The following is a 21,245-nucleotide window of genomic DNA, read 5'->3' as shown; positions in this document are numbered from 1 at the left end:
AAAATAAATTTTAATTAGTAATTCTGCTTCCATAGTATATCCTTTCTTTAGCTATTGGCAAACAGATAGAGATGCAACAGAGTGTCTACAGTTAGGGCAAACTGTTAATATCTGAAATGAACTAGATCACTTGAAAACAAGTACAATGATTTGAAATGTTCCTTTCTTTTTTAATAAATGATCCAACATATTGTAATTCTGTGATCCTGACCAGAGAATTCCAAGCATACTGGAAATGATTGCTGTTTATGTTCTGTTGAAAACTAGGAAGAAGTTGTTTCAGCACTCATACTGAAAAAAAATTACATATGAAGGTTCAGTAGCACCAGTGGAAAAAGTTCATGTAAAACATATTGAAATGTCAAGAGTGAAATCTAGTGTGTGTGAGAGAAAATAATAAATGGAGTACATTATTCCTTAGTATACTAGCTCAATGAAAATAACAATTTAACATCAGGGCCAGTTTTTCAGTGACATTATTGTGCCTTTATTTCATTGTACTTCTTGACATTAAAATATATAAAATGTTCCACTTCTTGCTTCATGTGACTTTGCAAATAATCCTTTGACATTTTTCTACATTTTGCCAAAATCAAACAATGCTATTTCTGTATAAAGTAACAAATTAAAATAGCTTCATAATGTCTAAAGCCATTATAATCTAACAGTCTATGTGAAGTTTTTTTTTTGAAATTGCGGGTGTCGCTGGCAACCCCATCATTCATCACGCAGTCCTGATTGCTCTTGAGGAGATGGTGGTGAACTGCCTTTTTGAGCCACTGCAGGCTTTCTAGTAAGGGTACATTCATAATGCATGTCTGAAGAGCTCTAGGATTTCCAAGCTCTCAGGTTTAGAAGGTGGTGTTGGAACAACCTAAGTGAGTAAAAGTACATTTTGTATTATCAAAATGTAATGCTGTAACTCATCAGGATGTTCCATTAAATCCTTCCAAACTCAGTATACGAGTAGTGGTGCAACCAGAGGGAATAACTATGGAGGCTAGTGAAATAGATAGCAGATTGTGTGGGTTGCTTTGTCCTGAATGTTGCAAAATTTCTTGGGTGTCATTTGGACTGCCTCAGCCAGGCATGTGGAGATTTTTCCACCACACTCCTGACTTATGCCATGTGGGTGGTTGAGTGTGTTGGCCTCTGCAGGATACCAATCCTCTGACCTACTACTGTAGTCATATATTAATGCAGTTGGTGCTACTGAAGATCTAGTTAATGGTTAATGGTAGGGGACTTAGAGATGGTAATGCCATTGAATGTCAAAAATAGGTTGTTGGATGTCCATTGACACAGGCATTGTGTCAGCCCATAAGGCATGGGCTATTTCATTTATTCTGAAGTTGTCTATAGAAAGGAACAGTTCACAATCACCAGCAAAGATGCCTATTCTGCTGTGTATAATGAAAGACCATTATTGAAGATTAATGGGCTTGAGAAACTCCTGCACTGATGTCCTCGTGCAGGAATGACTGACCTCTGACAATCACATTCATCTTCTTTTGTGTAAGGGTTGGTTCCAACCATTGGAACATTTTTCCTTTGATGGCCATTGCCTTCATTTTTACCAAAACTCCTTGATACCACACGTGGTCAAACACTCCTTGGAACTCATTTCATCTCCATGACTGTGATGAGGGCTGGAAGTCAGTGAGCCTGGTGGAGCTATTTATACTGGGAAAGTTATTGGTGAGTAAGAATCATTTGACAGCATTGCCCATGAGTTGGTTCACACTGCGCTGATGACTGAGTATAGACTGATAGATGGTAATCAGCCTGATTCAATTATTCATGCCTTTTGAAGAAAAATTTAAGACTTACCTGGGCAATTTTCCACATAATTAGTGAGATACCAGAGTTGCATTTGTACAAGTAGAGTATGGCTAGAGAGATAACTATATCCGGAGCATGAGTCTTAAATGCTACAGGGAAGTCTTTTTTTTTACATCCCATAACTTTTACTGTATCCGGTCCTCTGGATCATTCTTGATATGTGGAGTGAAGCAAATTGTTTGGGAACTGGGCTTTGTGCTGGTGAGAAGATCAGGAAGGAATCAAGATAGATCATCCTTCTGGCTAAACATGCATACAACTCTTGGTGTTCTTCACACAGATGCTGAGCCAAACAATCATGGAGGTTACAGGTGTTGTTAGAAACATAGAAAATGATAACAAGAGGAGTTTATGCACCCCCTTGTGTCTGCTGATCATGGCTGATTGTTTGTTTGAATATTATATTCTTGGAGCCTCAAAAATCCACTGGCTACTTGCTTGTCTACCAGTATTTTGCAAAGATGTGACAGAACTATGGAATATTGATCTGATCCAGTGGTTGTGAAATTCTGTAGCACTGTCTATGACATGGTACTTTTGTTGTTTAGCACACATATGTCACTTCCTTGATTGGCATCTTTTTTTTAATATGGCTTGTGCTGGTCCCAGCAAGCCCTTCTGCAGTGCTTTTTTGAAACATGTGATCCTCTTGGTTGATAGTGAGGATAGTCTGAGGGATATGCCAAGCTATGAGTCTGGTGTTGTATATTTCTGCTGTTGTACCACTTAGTCCACAGTCCACATTTGAGCTGTCAGCTCTGCTTTGAGTGTATAACATTTGGTACCCATGTAATGCCACCAAACACAATGGAAGTTGCCCTCAATGTAGCAACATATCCCAAAAATGAGTTGACATTGAACATCGAAGATTCAAAGATCAAAAACTTAAGGTACACTTACTATCAAAGCATGTACGCAGTACACAACCCTGGGATTTGTCTTTGAAGAGACAGCCACAAAACAAGGAAAAACCATGGAATTTGTTTAAAGAAAACATCAACCCCCCCACCCCATGTGTAAAAAGAACAAATGACACGAACAGCAAGAGAAACGCACAAAAAACACAGAGTACAAAACACCAAATCACACAGACGTTGAAAGAATCCGGGCATATTCAATTCAGCTTAGTTCAGTTCCTCACTATCTGCAGACCATAGCAGGCCAAAATCAAAATTGCACACAACAGCTGCAATAAAAACATGAGTGACAAGAAACCAGAAATACATCACGTGTGAACTACAGAGTCCAATCCACACACTGTGTCAATTAAACCTTGTCCAAGACCCATGGACTCCAGCACGCCTCCTTCGGCAGCATCAAGTGAGATGGAGAGAGAAGCGATTCATACATGGGCACCTTCCTCTGGGAGCAGTGAGTGAGCGGGAGAAAAGGAGTATTCACGCGCAGGTAGACGGCACCGAGCAAGTACCTGCCTTCCGCTCTTGCCTCTATGATTTCAATCTTCCTCAACGCTTCAACTGGCAGAATGGTGATTGAATTAGGCTTCTTGGCTTCCAGGCCGCATGCTTCACTTGAAAGCTCACCGAACTCCCTCAGAGAGAGCAGAGCTCCAGATTGCTCAGTCGGCCCGAAAATACACCATCAGAATGTAGATCACAGGTTCCAGCAGTAGACAAAGCATATTTGAAAGAAAACAATGAAGTAAACGAAGTGAAAGAACCGTTTCATGAACCGTTTGAAGGGTGTCACCCTTGATTGCATTGTTCACTTACTACCATTTTCTTCCATAAGCAGATAACAAGGCAGATAACTGAAGATTTTGCTTTTCCATCTTTCACTGTATTTTGTTTTTATCATTTAATTACTCCTAATTATTAAACTTCATTTTTGTCCACTCTTTCCATTCTACTAGCCACCACCCACTCTGCACTTTCCCTGTACCTGTTTATATTTAACTCCCTCCATTTCTGAAATAATCAATTTCCAAAACCTAAAACAATTAATGTTTCTCCTTCCACATTTGCTGTCTAACTTCCTGAGTATTTCCATGAATTTCCGCTTTAATACGTCTTTCATCATGAGAAAGGTGAAAGAGCCCAGACTAAATTTATGGTGTAACCTGAAGGACAGAGATTCCATCAATCTGCTCCTCTGTCCTGTTGCTTTCTGCTCCCTGTTGTGGAATGCCAATGTACTTCCTTCATTACCAAATCCATTAAAGTTCTAAACTAAAGGGTTGTCCTCATAAATAAAAGAACTATTTCTTTTTTAAAGATAATTAGATAATAATTGTGTATTTTACATTTGTATGTTCAAAATAATCCTTTGAAATCCACAAATCTAGTCAGACCTAGTCAGGGTTCTGGTTTCAGCAGTGTTGCAGAATAGGTGATGGAAAGTTGAAAGCTCATTTCATAGTTGGGCAGTCACTGGGACAGAAGTATGGAAGAATGTAAAATGCTATTGTAATCGTTCAGATTGAGATTTATTTTTCACATATACATTGAAACATACAGTGTATTTTGTTTTGGATCTGTTTGGGGGACAGCCCGCAAGTGTTGCCGCACATTCCAGCGCCATTCTAGTATACTTCTAGTATTCTAGTATACATTCTAGTATTCTAGTAGTTGCCACACAAGCAGCAGCAACAACGGAAATAAAACAAGACAACAGCAGAAAAACAAGCCTCCTTTCTACCTTACACTCACAGACAAGCTTCTGATTTGTGGACAGACCATTCCCAACTCCGGGACTTCAGTCCAAGGCTCCTGACTCTCAGACATCACATTCATCATGTTAAAACTATGGAATTAAGTGGCTTATTATATGCAAGAAACTTCTTTTTGAAGATTAATGCATGTTATGTTTTGAGTTTTGGTATTGTTTCAAGTATAGTTTTTATGCCTCTCAGGGTTCTAACTCTGTCATAATGGTTTTGGAAAAATAGGATAACAAACTAAAGCACAGGGTGATGATTTCAGTCCCATCATGAGAGGAAATATGCAAATTTATGGGAAATCACAAAGGGAGCAAATGAGCATGAAGCTTACCATATTGTTGCAAAAAATACTAACTACAGTAGAAATATGAATACCTGTCTTACAATGTTACCTGTCTTAAAATCCAAATGGTTTGGCATCTGACTCATCTGGTTCCCTCTCTGATCTTGCCTTTAAACTCTCGGGGGTCTCATTTCCCACATATCCTTTAAACTCACCAGGATACACTTCCCCATATCACCTTTAAATTTACTGGGGTACATATCTCCAACTTCCTTTACATTTATTAGGGCCATGATTCTTACGATCATTCCCTCTTAAATTCATTTGGTTGATGAGAAGAGTTACATAAAACAGACACAGAAATGTGAATTTAGTTGGGGCCGTAACAGCGGTGATATGCAATAAACTGCTAATCCAGCAAAATAAAATACCAAAGGTATCAGATTCTTGGAGCTTTCCTAAATTTTTTATGATGGAATTAAGGTTAAGGATCCTGCATCTCTTAGCTAGTATGATATAATCATGGTTTCTGTTTTAAACTCTTAAAACTGGATATTGGACCCATTTGCACTCATTCCCATGAACAACTCACTTTATTTAGGTTACAGGATATTCATCCTCTTCCAAGTTATCCCTTACCTCCTCCCGTAATAGCCATTGTGATTGTATGAGGAGATGTCTTTAAACTCAGACCCATTCCCCAGCAACCGGGAAAGTAGGGCTATGGAATTGGTGAGGTTTTCATGCAGCTCATGATGCGATCTATCCAGTTTCACCTGTAGCACATGATGCTGTGTGCAAACAGCTAAAGTACTACCTCCACTGGATTATTTTTCCAAAAATTCATAAAATGGTGCCAATGGCGATAGGTGAAACCTATTTTCTGGGCATTCTTCTTCCTCTTCAGCAATCCCTTGGAATAGAACATAATTTGATTCTAGATTTGTGAGCTGTTGTGAAAAATGCAAAAGGGGCAGAAGATGGCTGCTGGGGCCAGATACATATTTTAGGTAACCTGCGAGGTGACCTACGCCTTGTGCCATTTGCATGGCACATTTGTGTGCATGGCCTCTGAGTTTTCAATTTCATCTAGAATGCTCCTTTTCCACCTCAAGCAGTTATGAGCCAGAGGTACCCAGGAGATTGTGGAGAAGTTGTATTTGTTCAACAAAGCCTTGACCACAGAGTTTAATTAATTTGCTTATCTAAGATAGTAATCTCCTTCCTCGACAGATCTTTGAATAGTGTTTGCTTTTGGAATTTGATTCAGGAATCCAACCAACATGGCCTAATGAATGTAGATGGCTAAGAGTAATAAACGGCTTAATATTGGGAATGTTGGATAGGGCTCAATAATGGTTCACTTTTCCTAATTTGGAGAATTCTACTGAAAGTGCATTGGTGGTATTTTTCAAAATACAGGATAGAGATGAAATACAGTGCGCGCTGCCACTGAAATCACTCATTAGATCTTAAGTCAATTATGTGCTATGTCAAAATAAGGGAGCCACAACAGGTTTTTGCAAATGGCCATCTGGAATAGCATCTCACAGACAACTAATCGTTGCATTTATTAATAACAATGTATATGTTTATGTGGGTGCATCTGCTGCTCTTCTGTTTATCATGGGGAAGGATGCTTATTGCTGTGAACCGATACTGTGCAAATGGTGCCACAATCTATCCTTCCATAAGAAGGTATATAATTTAGCTCCTTATAGAGTGCCTTATTAAAGTGCATTCACACAATTCATACTTTTCATTCTTCTTTATTCAGCTGTTGTTAATGAGACCTGGAAGTTGTGCCGTGTGCTTTGAGCTCATCCCACCACATGTATATTCATGAAGACTCCTTGACCTGAAAGAGTATCCTAAATTCTCTTTCCGTAAATGGTCACACACATTGGTGTAGCAGGCTGTGTTGCTGGCTGGAGTTTGAACTGTTTCTCCCTGTGACTGTGTGGATTTCCCCCATGGTGCTCTAGTTTCCTCCTACATAAAGATATGCTGGTGGGTTAACTGGCTACAGTAAATTGCCCTTTGATCTCAAGCTGTTGAGTAGCAGCAGCAGTTGAAAGGAACTAGGTTTGGTATCGCTGGCATTGATATGATGGGCTGAATGGCCAGTTTCTGCATTGTATAACTCTAAAAAGGACTCTGAGGTGCTGTCTGATCTACTGTTTCTAGCATTTTCTGCTTCTGTTTCAGATTTTCTGCTTCTGCTTCAGATTTTCAAATTTTGCATTCTTTGACTTTTAAATAGTGTATTTTGCATTGTTTCCTTTCAGCTATGAAAATTTCACCCCATTAGTTCAGGATCACTTTGAAGTAAGGTTTCAGCAGCCAAAGGAAGTTTCAGAATGTTATGTTAGTGGAAGCCCATGAGGGAATTGGTTCCTGCAAACACTGCCTGTAGGTCGTGTGCACCATAACAGATGCCATATGATCGGCACACAGAGGGCAAAGCTCTACAATTTAACACAATCTATATTTACAATATTTTTATTTGTTATCCAGCATTCTCATTACATTTTTCCTCATAAATTTATTTCATAATTCTGCACTTATGCCTCAAGCAGACTGACTTTTGGCTTTGCTTGTTTTACTTTGGATTGTCAACGAAAACACTCAAAAACTTCTACAAATGTACCCCTTGTTGAGCAGCAGGGGTAGTTGATAGGAACTGTGATTGGTAATGGTGGGTATTTGATAGCCAGCACTGACATGACAGACTGAATGTATGACTCTAAATGAGACTTTGAGGTGTCTCACTTATAGTCATACCATATGAAAATTGGACATCTGCCAGTGATATTAAATTTGATTCTGATTACTAAAAACTTTCACCTTGCACCATCACTCCTATTGTCATTTAATTTCTTGTTCTGTCCACTCAATCACAGATGCCCCTTTGTAATCTCTCTTTCCTTCTTTTATTTTTTTTTTTTGCACCTGTACTTCTAAATCTATTGACTTGAATCAGTAACTTGCTTCAGAGAGATACAGCGAGGAAACCGGTCCTTTGACCCAGCTAGTCTGCATCAAATATTAAGTACTGATATACACAAACACAGCGTTAACCCCTTTTTTATCCTCCCCCCATTTTCATCAACTCCCAGATTCAAACACTCCTGCATGTTAAGTACAATATACAATGGCCAATTAACCCATCAACCCATACTTTTTATTTATTGAGATACAGTGCAGAATAGGCAATTTCAGCCCTCCAAGCCACGCTGCCCAGCAATCCCCCAAATTATTCCTAGCCTAATCACAGGACAATTTACAATGCCCAACTAGTCTACCAACTAGGACATCCTTGAACAGTGGAAGGAAACCCACGAGGTCACGGGGAGAATGTGCCAACAACTTAGATCAGGATTGCTCCCAGGTCTGTGGTGCTGTATAGCCGAGGTTCTATTAGCTGTAGTGGTGTTTCCACAAAAGCTGCCTGACCTGGTGGGTACTTCCAGCATTTTCTGATTTCCTCTCAGAACGCCACTAATTGTAGCTTGCTGATTTGTGTAGTTTTGTAATTTACTGCTTGACTTTTAAAAACAGAAATTGGAATTTGTTAAGTGAATGCCAGTAACAAAGTTATTCCTTGTATGATCCTCAGAATATAGAAAGAGATTCACTCATTGCTATATCAGTGTGAAAAAAGAAACCTACCGGCAGTTTTTTGTCACTACAATAGTATCACGGAATGTTGGCTTGGCATCATCATATTTATAATAATAGGTACGTTAATGGCAATATAGAGGTGTACTCTAGCTTATCAATTCTGAAAAAAATTAGGGTTCAAAGTTCAAAGTACATTTATTATCAATGTATACTGTATACAACCTTGAGATTCATCTTATTGCAGGCAGCATAATCAAATAAAACCATAGAACCCATTTAAAGAAAACCCCCACAAAACCATCAGACATGCAGAAAAAGAACAAATTGTGCAACCAGCAAAAAGTGAACAAATAACACACGAAGCATTAAACTTTAAAGATTAAGATTACTTAATGTCATTATTTCTACAGAAGTGTAAATGAGAACAAAATAATTGTTACTCCAGCTCCAAAAAACACAATAAGATAAACACAATAATATTAATAATAATAAATCACACTAAATATAAATATAAATACATGAGATAGCTTATATACACAGAGTGAAACTAGCACAGGAGTGTCTGTACATAAAGTGACTAGACAGGAAATGATAAAGTAGTGGTGGTTGGGGGTGTCATGGGGTTGGTTAGTGGGTGGAGGTTTTGATCAGCCTCTTTGCTTGATGAAAATAACTTTTTGAGTCTGATGGTCCTGGTGTTGATGCTACATAGCCTCTTCCCTGATGGGAGTGGGAAAATCAGTTGTAAGTGTAAAATATTAACAATATGTCTAAGTATTGTTTGCTAACTTGCTTAATATTTCTAATATATTCTAGTATTATTTAAAAATATACAGCAAAACTTCATTAACCCTGCACACTCAGAAATTTGGGGCGCCAAACTAACAGATGCTGCAGACTATCAGAAACTGTTTTATTAAAAGTCCAATGCACCTTTACTTTGTGTTTTTTTCATTATTACCCAGTAACATGTCAGTAACCCCCAATAAAGGGAGTGTAGGAAACATAGGAAATAGACCACTGAACATAGATCAGTACAGCACTTTAGCCCACAATATAGAACCAACCTTTTGACCTACTCTAAGATCAGTCTCATCCTTCCCTCCCATGTGGCCCTCCATTTTTATTTTCATTCATGTGCCTCTCTAATAGTTTCTTAAATGACCCTAATGTATCTGTCTGCACCACCTCAGCAGTGCATTCCATGCACCTACCACTCTCTGTACAAAAACCTATCTCTGACTTCCCCCCTATACTTTCCCCAAACACCTTGTTAAGGTGTTCAGTTAATTCATCTGTAACCCCAGCTGGTGGATGGGAAGTATGATGCTGAACAATTGGGATTTCTGGATGTTAGATAGATTATTCTTGTTCTGTACCCGAGTATCGCCAGACATAGTAGTCAACATTATTAAAGATTGCTGTAAAATCCATCCCAAGCACCAACAACATAGATATTCTGCTCTGAAAATCATTCCATTGAAGTTAATGGTATTGAATTCTGGAGACAGATTGCAAGATGATGACACAACCATACACTCACACGAATGAATCTCCAGAGATCATTGTTGCCAAAAAGACTGAAGAAGATCAGTTAATGGGTCTGTCAACCAACATGAAAGCATGTAAAAATAATGCCATGAAAGCAAAATACACACTATTGCATCTTCTAATTCTTTGCTGTATATTAAAACATAGGAACCAATTTTGATTACAGAAATGATTGTTTAAGATTTGCTGAGTGGGACATATCATCTAGTCTTTTAATTAGAATTGCAAGCGCATTACTTGTTTTTATTTTAAAAAGACATCAGAAAGATACTGGAAGTACAAATTGTTAATAGGTTAAGAAAAGAAGAGATAAGGACAGGAAGGAGGAGAAAAAATATTTTTATATCTCTTAAAGCACTTCACAAAGGAATGAGACATGATGTTAGTACTCTGGACAGAGAGGTTAATTGGTTATCAATAACAATATCTAATATCAGCCAATTGTGAGCAAATGGAACTAGCTTGATGTGCACCATGGCCAGCAAGGACAAGATAGGCTGAAAGGCCTGTTTCCATGGTGTATTACTCTATGATTTTATAAATTACATCAAGATCATAACTTAAGTTATTTTTCTCCTACTAGTTCTTTTTTAAGAAAGAATATTTCACTTGTTTGACAGATAGATCTCAAAGCATGTATTTTCTCTCCAGCTTTGCAAAGACAAAGTAATCAATTGAGTTTGCACAACAAAAGCAGAAGTTAAAACAGACCAAAAAGGGTCCATGATTTAAGTTTATTTACCCGAAATAAACAGTTGATCGTACTGCTGTCCATCAGAATGAACTGTCTCTATCTCCATTATATAGTTCAGCTGGTTTCTAAATGATATGACCCACATTATAATGTAAAATTAAGGAAAGTGATGGCACACCTTCCACTGCAAAGCTCTATGTAGCATTATGATGGACACTGAATCAATAGGAGAGGGACAAAGCAGTAGCAAAGTCTCGGACCCTACACAGATTACAGAGGAGGGGACATTTGCTGTCTTGAAGAAAATTAGGGTGGATAAATCCCCAGAGCCTGACAAGGTGTTCCCTTGGACCCTGTGGGAGGCATGTGCAGAAATTGCTAGGGCCCTTGCAGAGATATTTACATCCTCCTTAGCAGCAGGTGAGGTACCAGAGGATTGGAGTATAGATAATGTTGTTAGATAAGAACATAAGAAATAGGAGCAGGAGTAGGCCATCTGGCCCATCGAGCCTGCCCCACCATTCAATATGGCTAATCTATCCGTAAACTCATTGCCATCTACATGCCTTTTCTCCATAATTCCCTTACTATGTAAAAACCTATCTAACTGTTTCTTAAATATATTTACTGAAGAAGCCTCAACTGCTTCCCTGGGCAGAGAATTCCACAGATTCGCCACTCTCTGGGAAAAACAATTTCTCTTCATCTCCGTCCTAAATCTTTTCCCCTGAATCTTGAGGCAATGTCCCTTAGTTCTAGTCTCACCTACCAATGGAAACAACTTTCCTACTTCTATATTATCTATCCCTTTCAAAATCTTGTATGTTTCTATAAGATCCCCTCTCATTCTTCTGAATTCCAGAGAGTATAGTCCCAGGTGACTCAATCTCTCCTCATAGGTTAACCCCTTCATCTCTGGAATCAACCTTGTGAACCTCCTCTGCACTGTCTCCAAATCCAATATATCCTTCCTCAAGTATGGAGACCAGAACTGCACACAGTACTACAGATGTGGCCTCACCAGTACCCTGTGTAGTTGCAGCATTACCTCCCTGCTCTTAAATTCAATCCCTCTAGCAATGAAGGCCAACATTCTATTTGCCTTCTTAATAACATGTTGTACCTGCAACCCAGCTTTTTGCAATTCATGCACAAGCACTCCCAAGTCCCTCTGCACAACAGCATGCTGCAATCTTTCACCATTTAAAAAATAATCTGCTCTTCTACCATTTCTTCCAAAGTGGATGACCTCACATTTACCAACATTGTATTCCATCTGCCAGACCTTGGACCACTCACTTAACCTATCTATATCTCTCTGCAGACTCTCCACATCCTCTGTACAATTTTCTTTTTCACTCAGTTTAGTGTCATCAGCAAATTTTGCTACGCTACACTCAGTTCCCTCTTCCAAATCATCAATGTAAATGGTAAACAGCTGTGGGCCTGCACCGACCCCTGCGGCATCTCACTCACCACTGACTGCCAACCGAGAAACACCCATTTCAAGTCAAGTCAAGCCAAGTCACTTTTTATTGTCATTTCAACCATAACTGCTGATACAGTACACAGTAAAAATGAGACAACGTTTTTCAGGACCATGGTGCTACATGAAACAGTACAAAAACTACACTGAACTACGTAAAAACAACACAGGAAAAGAAATACTACACTAGACTGCAGACCCACCCAGGACTACATAAAGTGCACAAAACAGTGCAGGCATTACAATAAATAATAAACAATAAACAAGACAATAGGCATGGTAGAGGGCCAACTCTCTGCCTTCTATTGGTTAACCAATCCACTATCCATGCCAATACACTTCCTCTGGCTCCATGCATCCGTATCTTTCTGCTGTTTAAGAAAGACTCCAAGAATAAACCAGGAAATTATAGGCCAGTAAGCCTGATATCAGCTGTGGAAAGGTATTCCAAGAAACTGATACATGAGTACTTGGGTAGACAGACTGACTACAGACAGTTGGCATGGCTTTTTGTGTGGTAGGTCATGTCTAAACATCTCATAGTTTTTCAAGTATGTTACCAGGAAGGTTTATGAAGGCAAGGCAGTGGATGTTGTCTGCATGGTCTTCAGCAAGGCAATTGACAAGGTCCGGCATCAAAGTCGCTCAAGAAGATTCAAAATGAGGTAGTAAATTGGATTAAACATTGGCTCTGTGGGAGAAGCCAGAGGTTGATAGTGGATGGTTGCCTCTCTGACTTGAGGTCTGTGACTGATGAAGTGCTGCAGGGATCAGTGCTGTGTCTGTTGTTCGTTGACATCTATATCAACGACCTGGACAATAATGTGGTTAACTGAATCAGCAAATTTGTGAATGACACCAAGGCTGGGGGCATAGTCGGCAGCAAGGAAGATTGTTGGAGCTTGATAGGAAAACTATCAGGATCTGGACCAGCTGGAAGTATGGGCTACAAATGGCAGGTGGAATTTAAGGCAGACAAGTGTGAGATATTGCACTTTGGGAGGACCAGCCAGGGCAGGTCTTACACAGTGAGCAGGCAAGGTTCTGAGGAAAGCTGTAGAACAAAGGGATCTGGGAATACAGGGTCAAAATTCATTGAAAGTGCACCATAGGGCCATAAAGTAAACTTTTGTCACATTGGATTTCACATTGGAGATCAAAGTACTGAGCATAGGAATTGGGATGGTATGTTGAAGTTGTATATGACTTTGGTGAGGCTTTATTTGGAGTCTTGTTGGCAGTTCTGGTCACCTACCTACGAGAACAATATAACTAAGATTTAAAGAGTACAGAGAAAATTCCCAAGGATTTTGCTAGAACTAGAGGACCTTAGTTATAAGGAAAGATTGAATAGGTTAGAACTTTATTCCCTAGAGTGTAGAAGAATATGTGGAGATTTGACTACCAGCAGGATTTCTCCGCTGAGCTTGGGTCAGACTACAACTGGAGGTCGGGGTTTAAGGTGAAATGTTTAAGAGGAACATGAAGGGAAACTTCTTCACTCAGTGTGTAGTGAGAGTGTGGAACAAGTAGTGGATAAGATTTCGATTTCAATGCTTAAGAGATAAGTAAATAGGTGGGAGGAATATGGCGGTTTATGGTTCGGGTACAGATCGATGGGACTAGGCAATTTAAGTAGTTCAGCACAGTTGACAAGTTCCTGTGCTATAGTTTTCTCTGACTGAGTTCAAAGGTGGAGCTCAGTTACACTGATCCAAGGGATTTGGTGTGCCTTATATCTCAGCTGTGTCCGTGTACATTCGCTCCATTCATATGGCTGAATCATCGAACTTGAATGAGTAAGTGATTTTCTGCCCTGTTTTTTAACTAATACCATTATTTTTAATTATCTACGGGATCCCTGTCCCTTCCCCCAATGGGTCCCATTTGCCCATCATTCTGTCCTTATTTAGTTTACTTATCACCTTCCTTTTTTATTGATATCCCATCATCTACCAGTGCTTGTGGGTCCACTTGTTGTCTCTCAGCTCCAGCCTCGCCCCTCCCTCTCACCTCTTCATGCTGGCTACCTCCCCTTTCCATCCTTTGTTCTGATGTAGGATCTCAGCCTGATGCATCAGTCTCTTGTGACTGACCTCTGCAAGGTGGAACTTCACCAGTGAAGGCCGACAGAACCACAGAAAGGAAGTGGAGCCTTGGAGATGGGACAAGATGTGAGACACAGGCAGGTTCAGGAGTACAAACTCTGTTTTACAGGTGTGGTGAACTACATATACCTGTTTGGACACGCCCCCTGCTGACTGCTCCTGTGGCTCCTCCCATAGACCCCTGTATAAAGGCAATCAAGGCCTGAGCCCAGCCTCCAGGATGTAGTATGGTGGTCACTCACTGCTTGTTCCTTCTTCCAGTCAATAAAAGCCAATATCTCGCCTTTACATCTCAGAGTGAGTTATTGATGGTGCATCAACAGGGCAGGAGATTGAGGAATGAGATGAGGAGAATGTTTTTCACTGATATTTACCACCATGCAAGGCAGTAGATGCTGTCACTGAATCTGTGTGGGGAGGGTATAGATAAATCTCTAGGCACAAAAGGCATCAAGGGGTGTGGAGCGTTAGCAGGAATAGGACACTGAGATAGTCAGCTATGATCATACTGAATGGCAGATCAGGCGCCTAGTTTCCATGTTTCCCTGATTCTGTGAGTCAAACATAAACCAGTCAAAGCGTATGTCTGAAACTGGTGAACAAAGGCACGTAGTTGTGATGGATTCCACTTGCTGAATGTGGGAGTGACCAACATGGGGTTTGGTGATGGTCCAGGATCCTCAGAGGCTATTTCCTGGTCAAATCTACATGTACAATAAACACTTTCACAGCACGACAGATGGGAAAATGTATAATTACATCAGAGTTGATAGATTGTGACAACAGCAAATATGCTGCCGTTTCCTTTCAAAAACAAGCAGCAAGTTAGTGTCCTTTTGTGAAAACATACAAGGAGCTAAACTAAATATCAATAAAAAGTTGGTATGTAACAGATAAATTGTACCAGAAAATCAGCTTTAAAGCATTTAATATAGGCTTTATTTCCAAAATTCCTTTTACGGTTAACACAAATGTGTTGATGGTGAGATCATAAGTTTATAGGAAACTAACTGAAGTGGTTACAGTTTCCTGTTAGGTGTAAATTAAATACAGCTCAGATGAAATAATCTTGCCATGAGAGAAGAATCATTTTATTTAAGTTTCTGCCTGATGTGGTACTGTGGAAGATCATGAAAATCTTTGTTGTTGGCAAGTTCTTTATATAAGTCCCATATGGTAGAGACCTTTGTGGCTTGGAAAAAGACATCTGAGGTGGTAAGCATATCATTTAAGGAGAACTGTGGGAACATAAGGCAGCCAACATTTCTAAAAAAAAGCAGTACATTATAAGGGGACTTAAAATGCAAGCATTTGTCAAATGGTATTATAAACAGTGTTCCAAAAGCTTAATTCTCAGATCAGTCTTTCACAGGTCTGCACACTTGGGGTTATGCTAGGTCTTGTGACCGTTTGCGTCTCTCTCATTTTCCCATTAGACAGACATATCATTGTAGAACATTCCCAACCATATATCATGCAAACCTCTGCCTCAGAAGGCAGTGGAGGCCAATTCTCTGGATGCTTTCAAGAAAGAGTTAGATGGAGCTCTTAAAGATAGCGGAGTCAAGGGATATGGGGAGAAGACAGGAACGGGGTACTGATTGTGGATGATCAGCCACGATCACATTGAATGGCAGTGCTGGCTCAAAGGGCCGAATGGCCTACTCCTGCACCTATTGTCTATTGTCTACAAACAGGGAAAATGTATTTTCACTTAATTTTATTTCCATATATGTTGTTTAACCTCTGATCATAGCAGCTGCCTGCTTGACAAAAGTGACCAGTCTTTTGAGATTAAAAGGTCTTAAACAATTTTGTTGTTACCAAGGTCCTGTAGTTGAATTTACAGAGTGCAGATTTTCATTGGATCAATTGGAAAATATTTTGCAATATATAAATAGAGCTTTTGAATCAATTAGTTTTGTTTTTGTGCACCTAACATGGACCTGTTTCCTTAATGTACAATTAAGGAAAACCTTGCAATAAACTATATCACAAAGCTTGAGTGGTTGGTAATAAAGGTGGTGAAAAGAGAGGAAGTTTGATTGAGAATTGTCTGGAAGAATATAAAAAGGATGTCCTTTACAGAAAGTGAAAGTTTTATTTCTATGTCTTGGTCAAGAGGAATGGGAAATTATGCTTGGTGATCAATTTAAGCCATTGCTCAAGGTTTTGAACTTAATCAAAGTTCAAAGTAAAATTTATTATCAAAATACATACTGAGGTTCTTTTCCTGCAGGCATACTTAACAAATCTATAGAACAGTAACTATAAACAGGATCTGTAAACTGCAAACAACAAAAACTGTAAACTGTAAACAAACTTGGCAAATGCAGATGTAAATAAATTGCAATAAATAACGAGCATGAAATAACAAGATGAAAGAGTACTTAAATGAGTGTAGTTATCCCCTTTTGTTCAAGAGCCTCATGGTTGAGGGGTAGTAACTGTTCTTGAACCTGGTAGTACAAGTCCTGTACCTTTTACCTGATGGCAGCAGCGAGAAAAGAGCACGGCAGTGAATATCTTTGATGATGGATACTGCTTTCCTATGGCGATGTTTAATGTAGATGTGCTCAATAAATGTAAATGTAATCAATAATCATTTGATAAATTAATACAGAAATAGCATTGGAATTGCATAATGGTGCATAGGATAGCAATTCTTGCATGTCCCTCTGAAGAAAATTTCTAAAACCTGTTAACAATATACTATATATCAGTATTTATTTGCCTAGTGGAATTTACACTCTCAGGAAAGCATGCTGGCAAAAGCTAGCTCCACAAGACCAATAACTACATACAATACATGTTATAGAGATGACAAGAATCAAGCACTATCCAACATAGCTGCAGTACACAATTCTTTTTAAAATCCCTTCATTTTCATTAAACCCAAAAGAAATATTTGTCACTATAAAGAGCATACAGTACTTATCACTGATCAATCACTGGAATATGAGGAAGGAATTTACCAATTAGCAAGTTATAATAGACCTGGGCTGATCTCTACATCTTCTCTAATTACCTTTCTTTATATTTTTGTTATCAAGTAATTAAAATTCGATACAATTTTGAAAGTTGCAAACAATCAATAAGTTATCCTATGTTATTGTTGGTAGACTAAGAAGCCACTTGCTTCCAAACATAAAAGGCATGTTCCAAAAATAAAAAATCCTATAAGAACTTATTTAACTTTGATGCATTTGGTTCATTCTTATGATATCAAGATCACGATATCTTTCAGTGCCTGGGCCACTTCAGTTTTCAGGTCCAAGGATTATGAAATTCAAGTTCAATTCCATCATTCGTTGGAAGTTCATGTGTTAACGGTACTTGTGCGAATTTTGGCATAAATACACAAAACCCAGTCAATGTTCAGCTTCAGGTATATCCATTCTTTCAGCTTGTAACATAAAAATGAACACTAATAACGCTCTCTGTCCTTTCCAGGACAAAGGAATTCACAGAGGAGAAAGGTATGCGCCCTGGAGTTTCAAAGGTGATGGTTGTGGTAACAGATGGTGAATCACATGATAGCTACAATCTACCAAATGTGATCGCAAATTGTGAAAAGGATAACATTAGGAGGTTTGCTATTGCAGTAAGTGACTAATATATCTGTATATTTCAGCTACTGAGTTACATACCAGGTCAGGGTTTCCCAGTGAGAAATAACATTCACTGGCACCACTGGCATCCCGCTTTATCTAATTTCCTCTGCGTTGGGGAGTTACAGATCGGCTGTTTGTTAAATTACACTGTTTGAAAGTACTATTTCCTGATTTTAAAAAATACATAATTAGCCTTGGTTGAAATAATAACTGCCTTCTAAAACAAGATTCCACATTTGCACATATGATTTCTGGCACTCCACTGCATTATATTTATTCAAGATCCACTCATCACCATCTTAATGTAATTAATAATTTTGTTATAAAATTAATAATGCCAATAAAATAGTGCACTAATAAATACTTTATCAATATGTTAATCATAATTACAATAATATTCTAATTTTAGGTCAATGTTCCTCTCTTTCCCCTGTACATTTGAACAGAAATAAACAAGTTCACTATTTTTAGGGTTTATTCTGTTATATTTGAATATTTAATATTATCCTCTGCTTCCTCTTGTTCTTTATTGCTCTGATTTTCTACCATACTCTGCTTACTCCACCCAGAATCATTTGTCCTTAATCTGCTCCACTTTCTCCTCTGCTCATATGCTATGATGTCAACCTTCAATTCAACTTGCCTTGCCCAATTAATGTCCTCAAAGATGAAAGCAAACAATTCTGTGAATGAAACAGGTGTGTCCAATTCAGAGTTGGATAGCAATGCTTTGCACCTGGTAGTGATGTGGAAGACTGATAGAACCCAGATATCCTTTCTTGAACTTCACCTCATTTCTGTTCATTGCTTGGCATTGTGTTGTCCAAATCAATTATTTTCAGCTCTCCTTTACGCAGCACAAGTTCAAATGCATTCCATAGGCAATTATATAATATCCTGGATACCCCTGATACATGATAGCTTTAACAACTGGACTTAAAGCTTATTTACTGAATTTAATTAACTTAAGACATGTTCTCAAGTGTAATATTTCTGACCGTGTAATACTATGTCTTACAGTCTTTGGCTGCTGTGAAAGGCATTTAAGTGTCAATTTGTATCCAGATTACATCTCCTGGTCTACTCCAAAATGTTGATGATGATTGAAATATCTTTAAGAAAATATTAAATAAAACTTATTTATTTTAATTATTGTCTGATTTTATTTTAGGTGCTTGGCAGTTACAATAGAGGAAATCAAAGTGCTGAAAAGTTTCTGAAAGAAATAGAGTCAATTGCAAGCTCACCTAAAGATCAACATTTTTTCAATGTATCAGATGAAAAAGCATTGGTGACGATAGCTGAGGCTCTGGGAGAACAAATCTTTGCTTTGGAAGGTAGGATATGTTTTCTCATGAATGTTATAAATTGAGCTGATATATGTTAGATGTATAGATACTTTATTAATCCCAAAGGAAATTACAGTGCTGCAGCAGATATACAAATATTAGGAGAGAAAAAAGAAAGAATAAAAAATAATTTACAACAAACAGTCTAAAAGGAGGAGGTCATCACTTCCCTGGCTATAGGTTGACTCCTTATAGAGCCTAATGGCTGAGAGTAATAATGACCTCATATAGCGCTCTTTGGAGCAACACAGTTGTCTTAGTTTATGACTGAAAGTGCTCTTCTGTTCAACCAAATTAGCATGCAGAGGGTGAGAAACATTGTCTAGAATTGCCAGGATATTCCAGAGGCTCCTTTGTTCTACCACAGGCTCCAGTGTGTCCAGTTTGACTCTTTCAACGGAGCAGCCTTTCTAATCAATTGAGCCTATTGGTATCACCCGTGTTGATGCCATTGTCCCATCGCAGCACCACATAGAGGATTGTACTGGTGATAACAGACTGGTAGAAGATGTGAAGGAGAAGCCTATATACTCCAAAGGACCTCAGTCTCCTCAGGAAGTAGAGGCTACTCTGCTCCTTCTTATACACAGCCTCTATGTTGGTGCTCCACTCAAGTCTATAATCAGGTGCACCCCCAGGTTGTCATAGGTCCTCACCACATCCATGTCCTCACCATCAATAGTAACCGGGAGCAGTGCAGGCTTAGTCTTCCTAAAGTACATCACCAACTCCTTTGTCTTATTGATGTTGAGCTGCAGATGATTCAGCTTGCACCATTTGACGAAGTCCTCCCCAAAGCCTTGTATTCATCCTCCTGTCCTCCTTTTATACACTTAATGATTGCTGAGTCATCAGAGAACTTTGGTGGATAACATGATAATCTAATTGTATACCACATTTGTACAAAACAGATTGGAATTCAAGATTTCAAAGCAAGAGCACGGTATAGTTTACTCCAAATGGTATAAGAGCGATGCTGATTTAATGGAAATGAAATACGTAACAAGCCATTCATCTCATTATTTCATATCGACTATCTAAAATGCTGGTCGATAGGATATAACGAGATGAATGGCTGAAGTTATGTGTTTTAGCTTTTTAAATGTCTGTCATTAGTTAGTATACCGATGTTGTCAGTACGCCAGAGTGTCCTATAGTCACCAGGATAGCAAAACAAATTTCCAGAACTCTATTGTAGGCAACTCATATGAAAAAATTATAGAAACAATACAATATTAATATATAATTTTCTTTGAGTAGCTTAGATGTGGTAAAATATTGCTTGACTAGCAGTCAATAATTTATCCAGTTGGTTAAGGAGATATCTATTCGTTTACCATTTGATATGAAAAATGATTAAGTAGGAATGGCCGTGTTAAGAAACCAGAGACAAGCGTGTGAGACTGAGACGGTTGATGGAAGCGCACATGATGGAATCTCCACAAGCATATCCAGTTAGTTATGGGAAAGCTATTGTTCAGTGCAGAAGCTCCTAAACTGGAGGATGAGTAGAAGGGTCAGAGAAAATAAAGGTTTAGCAAGTGACAAGAGGAAGTTAATATTTATTCATTACTAATGGACCGAGACAAGGAACCTTCCACAGGCCAGCAGGTCACTGAGCATGCCTGTTTCCTGCCTTGGAGTGCATTCTTTTCTCCAGTGGCTGTAGCGTTCTGGCATGAGGCTCCAGTTGATTGGAAAGCCCCAGGGTCCCCTCTGCTTCAAGTGTTTGCTTCAACAAGGGAGGCCATCACCGGGCTTAAAACTTCGAAATCTGATATTTCATCATATGCTTGTTAAAGTCTCTAGCATTCAAAAACACTCTACAATGGTCAAATCTACATCTATTTTCATCTCCTTTACCCATCAAAATCCAGCACTTAAAACCCTTTGTTTTCCTGCTTATCTCACTCCAGCAGCCGTCTACTCCCTTCATAGTACTGTTTCCCCTGCTCACTCTCACCCATTCATCTACCACTGTCTCCCATTTCCACCCCTTCCCTATACCACCCTA

General features: G+C 38.8%; 1 protein-coding gene across 1 annotated transcript in view; it reads left to right on the top strand.

Annotated features, from left to right (window-relative positions):
• Positions 1-21,245, top strand: part of itga1 (integrin, alpha 1) — a 196,077-nt gene that overhangs the window by 72,478 nt on the left and 102,354 nt on the right. The window contains exons 8-9 of the mRNA XM_059989435.1: positions 17,722-17,872; positions 19,054-19,219. Of these exons, the coding sequence (XP_059845418.1) occupies positions 17,722-17,872; positions 19,054-19,219 (317 nt within the window). The remainder of the gene's footprint in view (positions 1-17,721; positions 17,873-19,053; positions 19,220-21,245) is intronic.

Source organism: Hypanus sabinus, chromosome 14, assembly GCF_030144855.1.
Source record: "Hypanus sabinus isolate sHypSab1 chromosome 14, sHypSab1.hap1, whole genome shotgun sequence".
NCBI classification, from domain to species: domain Eukaryota; kingdom Metazoa; phylum Chordata; class Chondrichthyes; order Myliobatiformes; family Dasyatidae; genus Hypanus; species Hypanus sabinus.
This window is presented reverse-complemented; position numbering and strand designations above follow the sequence as displayed.